The sequence below is a fragment of the Cyprinus carpio genome, chromosome B24 (assembly GCF_018340385.1).
Source record: "Cyprinus carpio isolate SPL01 chromosome B24, ASM1834038v1, whole genome shotgun sequence".
NCBI classification, from domain to species: domain Eukaryota; kingdom Metazoa; phylum Chordata; class Actinopteri; order Cypriniformes; family Cyprinidae; genus Cyprinus; species Cyprinus carpio.
In genome coordinates this window covers 12,442,811-12,456,991 of record NC_056620.1, presented here as the reverse complement: position 1 = coordinate 12,456,991, position 14,181 = coordinate 12,442,811, and the positions used below count along the sequence as shown (strand labels likewise).

At 33.8% G+C, this 14,181-nt stretch overlaps 2 protein-coding genes across 2 annotated transcripts; both read left to right on the top strand.

Moving 5' to 3' along the window:
* Window positions 1–3,451: 3,451 nt before the first annotated feature.
* Window positions 3,452–6,300, top strand: si:dkey-73n8.3 (uncharacterized protein LOC100150965 homolog). Its single transcript, XM_042752077.1, has 7 exons — window positions 3,452–3,684; window positions 4,192–4,307; window positions 4,527–4,682; window positions 4,766–4,870; window positions 4,986–5,195; window positions 5,604–5,790; window positions 5,948–6,300. Exons 1-7 carry the CDS (start codon window positions 3,611–3,613, stop codon window positions 6,048–6,050), a joined length of 951 nt encoding a protein of 316 aa, XP_042608011.1. The 5' UTR covers window positions 3,452–3,610; the 3' UTR covers window positions 6,051–6,300.
* Window positions 6,301–6,450: 150 nt separating this feature from the next.
* On the top strand, window positions 6,451–13,956 carry zgc:112332 (uncharacterized protein LOC553712 homolog). The gene is made up of 7 exons (XM_042752078.1): window positions 6,451–7,195; window positions 8,285–8,400; window positions 9,170–9,325; window positions 9,467–9,571; window positions 11,640–11,849; window positions 13,246–13,438; window positions 13,629–13,956. The coding sequence occupies exons 1-7, from the start codon at window positions 7,182–7,184 to the stop codon at window positions 13,729–13,731; spliced, it is 897 nt and encodes a 298-aa protein (XP_042608012.1). The 5' UTR covers window positions 6,451–7,181; the 3' UTR covers window positions 13,732–13,956.
* The last annotated feature ends 225 nt before the right edge of the window (window positions 13,957–14,181 follow it).

Genomic DNA, 14,181 nt, shown 5'->3' with positions numbered 1-14,181 from the left:
GAAAACAAAAGCTAATAAAAATATTAAAAACACAAAACAAAATTACTATAACAAATGAAAATTAAAACAGAAAATATAAAAATTACTAAATTAACTAATAACTAAAAAAAAACTATATGGGCATATTAAAGAGTAAAAACTAATAAAATTGACAAAACCACACACACACAAAAAAAAGAATTGTAAAAAAAAAAAAATTTTTTAAAATAAATAAATGATACTAAAATAACGCAGGTGTTAATTTGTCTCCAGGAAAGAAATGAATATTTAGTTCATGGAAATATAGTGGACTGTTTCTGCCATCTTCCTCTAACACTGGTTCTGATGCGGCGTCTATTTTTGGCAGTCAGGTGACAGGAAACAACAACACTACTTTTATCTCCAGCGGGCAGGTGATGAACTTCAGCGGTGAGGTCATCGTGGTGTACGTCAGTCAAACATCACTGGGGAGCAGCGGAGGAACAGACGAACCCTTCAGCTGCCCGGTTCAGGAAGAATCCAACGATGACAGTTTTATTTTAGAGGTGAGAAATAATATATAATAACAACAACGCAGGAGGAGAGGAGGAGGGGAGGACTGGTAAAAACACCTGCCCGTGCAGGAAATGACCAACGACTGGTCCTGGCAGAAATAAAAAGCTGCAAACATTTCCTACTAGACTGGATTTGACTTTGCCTCCTTTTTAAATGATAACTATTGATTAATAATGGGCATACACAGCCTGTATAGCAACTAGAGTGCTATTTCATAAAAAATGCTATGCATTTGTTGACCTATGTATTTATATCATAAATTAGATACTTCTTGTCAGTCAGCTTTGAGAGGATCTCACGCTAATAGATCGGGTGACAGTAAAGAACATTGACCCCAGAATGTCTCATTTTCAGAGAACCTCTGTGTTGAGGAGCCAAATAAAGAGCGGCTTGGTGCGACAAGAAGCCAAACTCAGGCCAAAGACGATGAAAACACAGCCAGATGAAGCACAAACACATGCACCATGTTTTTTCGTTGTCCCTTTCTCTGAAACCGAGCAAGCACATCGTACCTCATGTCGAGAACCGTTTAAAAGTTAGGAACATTGAAATGAGAAATGGGGATGTTGATTTGTGGTGTTTATATTTTTTTAAAAACATAATTTGTTAATGTTAATCTTTTTTTTTTTTGGTTATTTATCGTGCCTATTTTGTGCCGCTTACCCGACAGGTCAGTCTGACTGGAGCAGAGCTTAATCACGAACATTATTATATATAGTGATTGAAAATCAATGTTTCGCCACCCATTACTGTAAATAAAGCTTGTTTGTACGAAACAATTTCTTTCCCTTAAATGAGAGTGATGGTATGAGAAAGGTATTTGGTTTAGTGATAAGCAGTGTTTATTGCTTGTGCATCACTAACCTCATGAGCGGTAAAACCTCTGTATTCGAGAAAAACCAATGTTGACATACAGCTTTTATAAATAGCGGTAAATGGTTAGCAGCTGTCGCGAGCTCAATGCAAACATATACTCAGGAGCCGCATGAGGTGAGAATTCCACCGACGGCTGCTAGATGTTTAGCTGTGATTGGAATAATCATGAGTCTGGGATGGCAACAGAAACAAACACTGAGAAGTGTTGTTGAGTTCTGTCTGCCAAAACAGGAAGGTCTGACTGGTTTAATGTGGTTTTGCTCAAAGAGCCTCGGGCACATTTGGTGACTCGTGACTAGTAATGACTGTTGGATTGTCGCGCCATCTAGTGGTACGCTACTGAAAGAAGAGTAGGGGTTATTAAACTTTGGCCAAAATGATGATTAGATGAATTATAAATGCATATCTATTTACAGAAAAATAGTAAGCATGACATTTTATAGACTAAATGTTTCTTTCAAAATTAATTTATATGTCATTGCAATGTTATAAATATTATTTGAAAAATATTTTTCTACCCGCTGTTAATGTTCAATTCAAATTTGTTTGTCTATACAGTTTGCAGGTTTTGTAATTCATTTGTAATTTGTACCATTCATAATAAATATATCTAGAAAGATACATATGTAAATACATGTGAATTAAATAATTAATTTAGGCATCAGCATATTTATGGATGGTTAGAAACATGTATTTATTTATTAAGATATTTCATACTTTTCAGAAGGGTTTTCACAAATAATAATAATGTTTCTGTTTTAAGTTATTATTAATAGTAGCAGTAGTATAACTATATGTAAACTATAAACTATACATGATATATAACATTAAAATGAACTCTTTCTTTTTAATATATGATATAACAATTTGTCAGAAATTATCTAATTAAAAATGTTAACCAAACAAACACAAACTTTTTTCAGAGTACTTTTGTACCAAAAATATATATCATTTATCATTCATCATTTATATTGATCATTTATTATAATATTATTATTACATATTTTTACACACACGCACACACACACACACACACACACACACACATACACAAATTTATTTATTTATTTATTTATTTATTTACGTCAGACATTATGATATTAAAGATGTTTAATAAAAAAATAACTTCATTAAAATTACAACTTTAAAATGAACTTTAAATTAAAAGTTTGGGGTCGTCAGATTTTATATATATATATCCTTCAGAAATTATTGTAATATACTGTTATGTATATATATAATTATTATTATTTTAAAATTATTGCATATATTATAAATCATGATAAATTTTTCAGGTTTCTTACAAAGGTCAAAAGAGCAGTATTTATTTAATAATATTTGAATATATACCAGGCAGCTGAAATCTATTGTAACATTCTAAATGTCTTTATTGTCACTTTCAATAATGCATCCTTAAATATAAGAATTAACTAAAACTTACTGACCCAAACGTTTAAAGATCAATATATTTTTATTAATTAAGCATCCACTGATTCCACATCAACTGATTGAATATGACAGTTCTCATCTGTAGAGAATTGGGAATCTGGGGGAAGACCGCTGAAAAAGAGCGATGGATCATTCCATATTCCTTTGGTCACTGTTGAGGTATCAGTGATCCTAACATGTCACAGACTCAGACCTGTCCAAACAGATCATGTGCTATCAGGTAATGGGAGAACCCCAGGTTTGGACACAGGTGCTCCTCTGGCTTGGCTGGAAATTACCTGATTTTTGAAGATGAAAAACTGAACCGAGTTTCCCACCATTTAAGATCGAACAGCACTCACTGGCATCGCTGTGTAGTTTTTGGCCATTTTAAGACTCACTCAAATCAACTGTGGTTGCATAAGGATGTTTATATGAAATAAAACAGCAGTGTCTTTGACAAAATACCACTATTGATTTAGTGTTATAGGAAGGAAAGTCCTTCAAAATCAAGTGAATCATTTTGCCGGTGGGGATCATTTAGCGCAAGAGTTTCCTGGAATATCTTCAGTGAGTGTAACCAGTAGGTCACATACACAGCTTTATTTAACAGCATGGCCTTTCAGATCTATGCAGAATATGAAGAAAATAAATTCATTTTGCATGCAAAATATGATCAATTTGTTCTGACCTCAGGAAAGGAAAGGGGATTTTCTGTCCTCCTTATTCAAGTACAAATGACATTTGAGCATTTATTAGGACACTCAGTATCATGAGTAGCTTTGCAAAAGACTCTTTTTGCTGGTTGACACGTAATAAGACTTTTGGGAAAATGAATGTCTTAAGGTAAGGTGCTTTTCATTTCATCAGTAACTTGTTATTAACTATGCAATTTATTGGTAGTAGTAGTAGTAGTAGTAGCAGTAAAAAAAAAAATATTACAATTATATTATATATAACATTACAGTTAACATGTATTAACATCTTTTTCAATATGCATAGTGTATATGGTGATAATCTGAAGTCTGTCTTTCAAAAGTATTATTTCAACACTGTTTGAATCTTTTTTTGACAGAAATAATGCTATTAAAATGTTAAATACATACATACTTTTTGGATATCTTTCCACCATAATTTATTATAGAATTTATCATGTATTATTATTAGTAGTAGTAGTAGTAGTAGAAATAGTTGTAGTATTAAAGACATTATTAAAACTATGCATATAATTACATATAACAACATTTTCTATTTTAATATGCATACATAGGGCATTCAATTCTTTATGTCAGAAATTATGCTATTAAAATTGATAGATGTTTTCTTTTTTTGGAATAAATCAACTCTTTTCAGAGGGCTTTTCACCAAAAGCTGGTCATCTGATATTCGTTTGGATGGAAAAACGGTTATAGTGACTGGAGCAAACACCGGGATTGGGAAAGAAACAGCCAAGGATCTGGCAAGACGGGGTGGGTACTGCAGCCAAGTCGACACTCACTTTGGAAATAACACATCGAGCCTTCTTTTCATAGAGCCACAGATGAAAACAGATGAAATATATTAGATCTGACTGCCTAGCCATTTGATCTGATAGACATATCCAAACCAGAATGTGTTTTTCCTGAAATTGCTCAGACGAATGTACCAGTTTTTTAAATAATGGAACAAAGCTTGTCATTAATCCCAAGGTGCACGGGTGATCCTGGCCTGCAGAGACCTGCTGAGGGCCGAACAGGCGGCTGGTGACATCAGCAGAGACGTGGAAAACGCAGACGTGGTGGTTCGGAAACTGGACCTGGCCGACACCAAATCCATCTGTGACTTTGCTGAACTGATTTACAACAGTGAGTTATGGATGAAGAACATTTTTCTATATACCTCACACATTCAATTCTGATCTGATCTTAAAATGATTATTTTATTTCAGCTGAAAAGTCTCTTCATTTGCTGATCAACAACGCTGGCGTGGCAATGTGCCCATATTCAACAACAGCTGACGGTTTCGAGACACAGTTCGGAGTCAATCATTTAGGTTTGATGAAGTGCACTAGGCGCTCTCATTCTTTCAAGAGTCATTATTTGTTGTTTGGAAGCAATGGAGATTGTTCACACTTGACATGTGATGAATGACTCCTTTTTTTCTTCAGGACATTTCTTTCTTACATTCCTTCTTATGGATCTGTTGAAGCATTCAGCTCCTTCCAGAGTGATTAATGTCTCCTCATTGGCCCACCACATGGGAAAGATCCACTTTGAGGACCTGAACGGTGAGAAGAGCTATCATCCCGTGAAGGCCTACGTACAGAGCAAACTGGCCAACATACTTTTCACGCGAGAGCTCGCCACGAGAGCGGAAGGTATGGCATAAAACATACGAAATGTGATCCAAAAACCTGATTCTGGGATGACGATTTAGCAACCTTTGATGTTTAATCGGTGAAAAAACAACTAGCGTCTAAGCTGTCAATGGCTCTCATTCATTTTCAGTGTATGAAAAACCACAAGTGTGAATAAATAGCTAAATGGTGACTACATTTTCATTTTTGGGTGAACTATCCCTTTAAGGATATCAAAATATGTTTCAAACCTTCCATATAATGCATTGCTAATTCATCAGTATGATATCCTAACTTGAATGTCTCATGTTTTAGCCACAGACATTCTTTATTAAGGGAATAAGTGCATTCTTTTGAATTTAAAGCTTAGCATTTAGCTTAGCTTAGCAAGGTTAGCGTTTGATTTCTCGAAGTGTCTTTCTGTGGCAGAGATGGGAGTGAGTGTTTATGCTGTGGATCCAGGCCTAGTAAAGACAGACATCATCAGGAATTTGAATAAGTCTCTGCAGCTCTTTGTGAAGAGATTTGGTTTTCTGATCAAAACCCCTGCGGAGGGCGCATATACTACCCTGTACTGTGCCCTCACCCCTGACCTGCCCACTGGAACCTACTACAGGTTTGTTACAACTATGGCTGATGGTAGTCGTGCTAATGAAATAATAGTGGCCATCGTTCACATGTTTTTTATTTTGCACCAGTGATGCTAAATTTGACAGCAAGCAAATGAACTGCTGGGATGCTTAATAAATATTTCCTCTCATGATTTCTCGCAGTAACTGTGCCATGGCTCCATGCTCCAGGGCCGCTAAAGACGACAACACTGCTAGCAGACTGTGGGCTGTCAGCTGCCACCTGCTGGGAATTCGCTGGAAATGAGATTTTATGACTTCAGCCACAGAATTATATCATAATAATGGCCTTTTTATGATTTATTATGACTCAGTTTTGACAATGGCCCAGCTAAGCCCTCTCTGTCTTTCTGTGTTTTACAAATATAGTTCTGTTCTTGCTGTTTGTATTGACTCAGAGATACTTTGAAAGTTATCCTACTATGATTTCTGGAACATACTGCTTAACTTCTGCATAATCTGTTTTCTTGAGAAAAAAAAAAAAAGAGTCAAAATTAGTATATTGTCATTTGAAAACTAAATAAGGTCAGCAGAGTTTAAAGCATTTAACAAGACTAGCAGACACGGTAGAAATAAATGTGGAAGCTTAATAATACAGTAAAATACAATTGTGTTAATGAGGCAGAAACGTCTTGGAATGGAGTGAAGGGTATTATTGTACTATTCCTTTACCAAAATTAACCACGTTTCTATTGTAGTAAAAGTACAGTAACCATGTTGGCGCACGGATTAACATTTATAACCACAATTTTACTACAAACATGGTTAAACTACCATGGTTAATTTGTGGTTACCATGGTTTAGCTCTTATTTGTAGTTAAAACGCGGTTAATTTTCCTAATTAGTATAAGGAGGAAATAGTGTAAGTAGACAGATAGAAAAGAGTAGACAGATAGAAAAATGTGGTTAAAATGTAATCGTTCATTGAACGATTTACAGTCACTTAATAAAGTATCAAAATTTAAACGATATTACGTCTCTGAGTAAGACGTTATTATTGTGTTCGTAGAGAAACATCAGACTGACGCAACGATGACATCTAGTGGACACGCGCGGTCACTGCTTTTGCACAATTTGGCTTGGTTTTAAGTGGAGTGACGTGATTGTATTGTGTGTTCTGGTGACGCGTAACGAAATTCCAACCTTGCAAAAGAGATTCAGTTGAACAAACCTTGCTTCCTTGGAGTTCAAGGCCATTACAGCGAGCGCATCACGTTGTTCATATTGAAGTCAGACGCGTTTCATTGGCCGGAGGACAGAGCTCTGGACGGGAAGGGCTTGGATCCGGATCGCAGAGTAATATCTCATTCATAAATTACACAGGACGCTAGAGTAGAGCACTACTGTCTGCTGAGGGAAACCGGCCAGTATTGGAACAATGCACTCAATAAGGTAAGCAATGCTGGTATCATGAACGAGTCTACTACAACTGACACAACTTTTTCTTTTCTTTTCTTTTCTTTTCTTTTCTTTTCTTTTCTTTTCTTTTCTTTTCTTTTCTTTTCTTTTCTTTTCTTTTCTTTTCATCAAAGTCTTCATATTTTTTTTAATCCAACATTTTTCAACATATTGTTTAGAACAATGAAAATGTACTGTACTTTTTGTAGACTGTATGTAAATCAACAGTAGTTTTGTGCATCTTTAAAAAATTAATTGACATAATTACAATATATAGCTGTATACATGCATTTGTAGCTGCAGTAAAGCAATTTACCACTCACCAAACTTATATATTCAGAACACATGTTTGGGGGGAAAGCGTGGGAAAGAGAAGCCATTCACTTATTAGAAGTCAGGGTACCAACAGAATGATTTTGAAACTGATAGGCCTATTTTAAGGTAAAAACAAAAACAAAACAAAAAACAAACAAAACAAAACACATATGGTTGCTTTAAAGCTTGAGGAATGGTCATGGACAGTATAAGGGAGATTTTTATGTGATGGAAAAGATTAATATACAGTTTAAAACTCCAAATGAGTCAGTTTACTGAGAAATCTAAACTTTTAATGAAGGGTTTGGGTGAGATTTTGGGGCAGTGTTTTTGAGCATATATTGTACATTTGATTTCAAATAGACTGGCTGGTTAATACTTTGTCTTCCCTGTCTGTTAAGTTCCCGTCCAACGCTGTTGCTTTTGTTGTTGTTTTTATGTCATGTTATGTTTTTATGTATCTATTTATTTTTTTTTTTTATCTTTTCTTGTCCAGTAAAATCCGATTTTTCTCATGTACAAAACAAAAATGTATATCATAAACCATGCACATGCTGTGCAAGAAAGAGTTGAAAAAAAAAACACTCAAAAAACTCAGAATTGTGAGATGAAAAGAGAAAAAACTAAAAATTCTTAAATGCGAGAAAAAAAGTTCATCTCAGAAACGAGCTTCCATATGTGACAACCCCGCTCTGCTGCACTACTTCACAATCCACCAAAAACGTGTTCATAACATTGTATAAACTTTTGCTCTGTATTTAATTCCAGAAATTTCTTCTGTGGTCAGTGGAGCTCTTCTGTACGTCTTGATGACAAAACAGTCATAATCACAGGAGCTAATACAGGCATTGGCAAAGAGACAGCGAGAGACCTTGCAAAAAGAGGTAAGTTCTCAACACGGTCTTGACCTTAAAAGGAAAACGCTCTGAATGATCTGATTTGTTCCGTTTACAGCACATGCTGTGAACAGCATCAACTGCCAACCTGTTACGGGAAAAAAAACATGCCATGTGTGATGCCACTCTAATTAGAAGAGAGTATAGAGAGGTTAGCTGGAATAATTGCAGTCTATCACATCATATTGGCACTATTGTTGCAGTTGATAGCTTTATTTTGGATGCATATTCATTGTAGTTTGTTCTTTTTAATGTTGCATAGAATCATCATTATCTGGGATGAAAATAACAAATGAAAGAGTAAATCACACCCATTGTGCTAATGTCAAATGTTATGCAATCAAAGCAACAAATAATTCATCTTATAAGACCGACAGGGTCTTGGAAGCTTTGAATGCATACTGATAAATAAACGACAGGATTACAATACTATCTGCCAAAGAGATGTAAAACTGTACACTTTCCCACATGGACCCACTGAATTCCAACAAAGAAACTCTGACGCTTGCCAGGCAAATTGCTCTGAATAGTATAATAGACGTTCTGCACAGTAATTACCAGGCAAACAGCTATTGTGTTAGCTCATCAGCCTTACATCCTAGTTTAGCACCAAATGAATTATTATGCAAGGACATTTGCTGGAGTATGTAAACACAGTTATTTCAGATCCATGATGGATATCTGCTCTGTTTCGTGTGAAATCTTCCATGACTGTTTGCATATTAATATCAGCTTCTCTATGTGATGATGTCCTCAGGGGCTCGAGTCATCATGGCCTGTCGAGATCTAGAAAAAGCAGAGGCAGCCAGAAAAGATTTAATAGAGGATTCTGGAAACCAAAACATTGTGGCGAACAAACTTGATTTATCAGATACCAAATCCATCAGAGCTTTTGCAGAACTCATAAACAAAGGTATGTAAGACATTTCATTATTTAATTTAAACACATAATATATCTATACAGTTTTGAAATACTAGTATTAAAAGAATATTGTATAATATCAATTTGTTCATGGGCCTTTATAAATTTTTTTTGTGTGTGTGTGTGTTTTAGAGGAAAAGCAAGTCAACATCCTGATCAACAATGCTGGAATCATGATGTGTCCATATTCAAAAACTGCAGATGGCTTTGAGATGCAGTTTGGTGTAAACCATTTAGGTAATGTTACTTTATATTTTACAATATGAAAGAATGTTTACATGCATATACTATTTACATTATAATGATGAATATTATTTAGTGTATTTCAGGGAGTTTGACCATGATGGCCACATACCACAATTGCATTAGTAATATTTTTTTGATGTTTTTCAAAGAAGTCTTACCGAGGCTGCATTTATTTGATAAAAAAATACAATAAAAACAGTGATATTGAGAAATATTATTACAATTAAAAGTAAATGTTTGCTAATTTAATATATTTAAAAATGTAATTTATTCCTGAAATGACAAAGCCGAATTTTCAGCAGCCATCACTCCAGTCTTAGAGTCAAGAAATATTTCTTATTATAATCAATGTTGAATTACAGTTGCAAAATATTTGTTATATATATATATATATATATATATATATATATATATATATATATATATATATATATATATATATATACAGTACAGGTACAAAGTTTGGAAACATTACTATTTTTAATGTTTTTGAAAGAAGTCTCTTCTGCTCATCAAGCCTGCATTTATTTGATCAAAAATACAGAAAAAACAATAATACTGTGAAATATTATTACAACTTAAAATAATAGTTTTCTATTTGAATATACTTAAAAAAAAATAATTTATTCCTGTGATGCAAAGCTGAATTTTCAGCATCATTACTCCAGCCTTCAGTGTCACATGTAACATCCAGTCTATCACATGATCATTTAGAAATCATTATAATATTCTGATTTTTTATGAGTGTTGGAAACAGTTCTGCTGTCTAATATATTTGATGAATAAAAGGTTAAAAAGAACTGCATTTATTCAAAATAAAAATAAAAAAATTCTTATAATATTCTAATAATATATTTTCTTTACTATTACTTTTTATCAATTTAACACATCCTTGCTGAATAAAAGTATTGATTTTATTTAAAAAAAAGAAAGAAAAAAGAAAAAAAAATTACTGATCCCAAATTACTGACCAGTAGTGTATATTGTTATTACAAAATATTTATATTTTAAAAACATAGCTTTTTTTTTTTTTTTTTTTTACTTTTTATTCATCAAAGTATCCTAAAAAAGTATCACATGTTCTGAAAAATATTAAGCAGCAGAACTGTTTACAACTTTGATAATGAATCATCATATTAGAATGATTTCTAAAGGATCATGTGATAATGATCCTAAAAATTCAGCTTTGCATCACAGAAATAAATAATAATTTAAATAAATTTAAAAACAATTATTTTAAATTGTGATAATATATCACAATATTATATTTTTTTTCTGTATTTTTGATCAAATAAATGCAGGCTTGATGAGCAGAAGAAACTTCTTTCAAAAACATTAAATATAGTAATGTTTCCAAACTTTTGACCTGTACTGTGTATATATATATATATATATATATATATATATATATATATATATATATATATATATATATATATATATACACCCACACACACATATAATAATTTTTTTTCAGGATTCTTTAATGAGCACCTTTAAATGTATTAACTGTCAATTTTGGTCAATTTAATGAATCCATGCTGAATAAAAGTATTAATTTATTTAATAAAAAAATTACTGACTCTTAAATCTTGAAAGGTAGTGTAAGTGTGCATATCTGCAGATCCAAATGTCTATTTCTATTTTAACATCAAAAAACAGCGGCAATTTTACAAATATTCTGACCAGTAAACCAGTAAAGTAATTAGATCCAAAAAAGTGACCTCTTTCAAATTAAGCACAAATTGTGTTTGTTTTTAAACGAATCCTATGTATAAGGTAACCTTGTTTCACACAAGGTCTCAGACTCCCTACCAATATAAAGTAGTGACCCTCTAAATAGACAGCGCATGCTTTTTAATCGTTTTATTAGCAGGATTTGAATTCCTGTTGGAACCTAAACACTCACGTACAGTATACATCCTTTCCATATACATCCACTTCCATGCATTTATTGAGTAACAGACAAATAAGGCACAGGGGCATCAACAGGACATAAGAGACAATGAAAGGAAAAACAACCCCTGAATATTTTTTATCTTCTCCAATCCACCAACAGGTCATTTTCTGCTCACCTACCTTCTGCTTGACCTCTTAAAGAAATCAGCCCCCTCCAGGATCATCAACGTGGCTTCTGTGGCCCATACGTGGGGCAGCATCCATCTGGATGACATAAACAGTGAGAAGGGTTACTCTCCACGGAGGGCTTACGGCCAGAGCAAACTAGCTAACATCCTCTGCACGCGCTCCTTGGCTAAAAGACTGCAGGGTATGTGACCTTCAAAGCAAGGTTATCCATGTCAGACTAAACTTGATCCTTAAGAAGACAAAACTGATATCTTCTCTCTCCTGAACTCTGCTTGATTTGGTATTCATGAGAGTACAACGTGACATTCTTTTCCCCTGTCAGACTACATAAACGCAATCAAAGCCAGGACACAGGGCAGAGGTGGTCATAACTGATCTTTGTATTTGTATCAGACTGTTTCCTTTAGGATGCAGGATGCATGTGGGGAATGTCCTGTTTTCTGTGCTTGTCACTAATTGTCATTCATGTGACAATTCAAACTCAAAATCAAAAATCAAATAACAGATGACACTGTGATCTGTTCAGAAGGGCCAAAGAGGGATCACACAGCAGACATTGTGCAATGAATTCATATCTATACCAGTAATTCTAGTAAAAATAGTAATTATCTAAAAGCATCGTAGTAAAGAATATAACAAAATAATACTGTTTTAATCTATTTGAATCTACTATATGCCTTCTGTCATCTGATTGATAGTTAATATTTTTTCTCCCAGAGTATGAGCTCCATTCTCTCCTGCATCATACTATTTGAGTCATAAAAGCCTGATGCATTAAATATGATACTAAAAAAAAAAACAACAAAAAAAAAAACAACTGAAGCTACTTAGGTTTACATATACATTTTTCTTTTTTTTAAATATCTTGTTAAAAGGTGAGACATCGGGCTGATAAGGAACATTTATTTCTCAATTATCATTATATGGCATTGCATTAATATGTTTTGCTACAACTGATATTTATATGCATCTTATGTAACTAGTCTGGTATTCTGTTATAAAGACCTTACTGATTTACATACATGATTTACATTTGATTTGCATTTAAGGTTTTTTTTTCCTCCCAGATTATGAGCTCAATATTCTCCTAGATCATACAATATGAGCCATAAATACTAAATACTAAAAATGATACTAAAAAACACATGCACTCTTTAGTTTGATTACAAAATAAATGAATCTGTTTTTTTCCTATTTCGTGAAGCAAAAACAGCTTGTTATACAATAACATATCCAAGAATACCATTAATATGCCCATTATTTTTTCTTTGAAAAGGTACCATGTCTTTCTAGATTATACACCATGGCAATATCATGTTTTTGAACATGTATTATTTAATGTAGTTTAGCATGTTAAAACCATGGTCCATTAAGTATTATAATATTTGTCACCATCACTTACCATTGTACCACTAGAATACTTTTTATAAGGGAAATTTCTGTTAAAAAAATTCTGTTCCTAATCATGGCCGTACAAAAAAAGAAAATACTTATTACACATACTGTTTTCACATGTGTTTGCTTGTGTGTCATCTGCTAGATCTGATAGTGAAATATGGTGATGGTTGTGTTTGTAGGCAGTGGTGTGACTGTGTACTCCCTCCATCCCGGTGTGGTGCAGTCAGAGCTGTTTAGGAACCTCAGCAAGCCTGTGCAGATAGCAGTCAAGGTCTTCAGCCCTTTCACCAAGACCACTATTCAGGGGGCCCAGACCACCATTTACTGCGCTGTGGAGCCCAAACTGGACAATGAGAGTGGAAGATATTACAGGTACATAACAATAATTTCAATTGAATTCTTAGTCCAGTTTACTCTCCCGATATGCACACAAGATGTCCACCATTTTCATTTTTTAAGATTATAAAATGTGTTAAACATGCAATATAGAAATGATTCTAGTCATATTAATGCTCATTAAGAGAGTGCCATCCATAAGCCTGAGAATCTGCTTTGTTTCCAGCGACTGTGCTCCAGCACAGTGTTCAAGAGAGGCTTTAGATGATGAAATGGCTCAGAAACTCTGGGAGCTCAGCTGTCAGATGCTTGACATTACTTGGGACTGATGGAGCAATCCTCTCAGTGACACTGTTATAAAAGCGGAATAAAAGCTTTTGGACTAATGTCATAGATAATGGAAACTGTAGTGTTTATACAATGCATGAATGAATGCACTATGTTTTATATTGTACCTACATTGAATACTATTTTTAATACCCTTGGCTATTCTGTTATAATTTCAATAGACATAATGAACTGCTATGAATTAAAATGTATTTTAGTCTATTAAATCTTTTATCTTTTATTTGCAGTTTATTTTTGCTGATGAGCTGCTGCAATATCCAGTTAATGAGCTAAGCAGAACTGCTTATCTGAAGCTTATTTTCACAGGATGTTTGCCTTCATGCTAGTATATAAAAGTATGGAGCCCCCAAGGAGACATGGTGATGAAAAAAACAAACAAACAAACGGATATAGGGAAAATTGTATTTCAATAAGTTTTCGCTTTCTCTCGC

Bases quoted from the DNA above. Each gene is read 5' to 3' on its own strand.
- si:dkey-73n8.3 (XM_042752077.1), top strand. From the start codon at position 3,611: ATGAGTAGCTTTGCAAAAGACTCTTTTTGCTGGTTGACACGTAATAAG. The intron at 4,871-4,985 runs GTTTGATGAAGT...TTTTTTCTTCAG, and splicing joins GTTCGGAGTCAATCATTTAG to GACATTTCTTTCTTACATTC. The intron at 5,791-5,947 runs GTTTGTTACAAC...GATTTCTCGCAG, and splicing joins CCCACTGGAACCTACTACAG to TAACTGTGCCATGGCTCCAT.
- zgc:112332 (XM_042752078.1), top strand. The intron at 8,401-9,169 runs GTAAGTTCTCAA...TGATGTCCTCAG, and splicing joins GAGAGACCTTGCAAAAAGAG to GGGCTCGAGTCATCATGGCC. The intron at 9,572-11,639 runs GTAATGTTACTT...ATCCACCAACAG, and splicing joins GTTTGGTGTAAACCATTTAG to GTCATTTTCTGCTCACCTAC.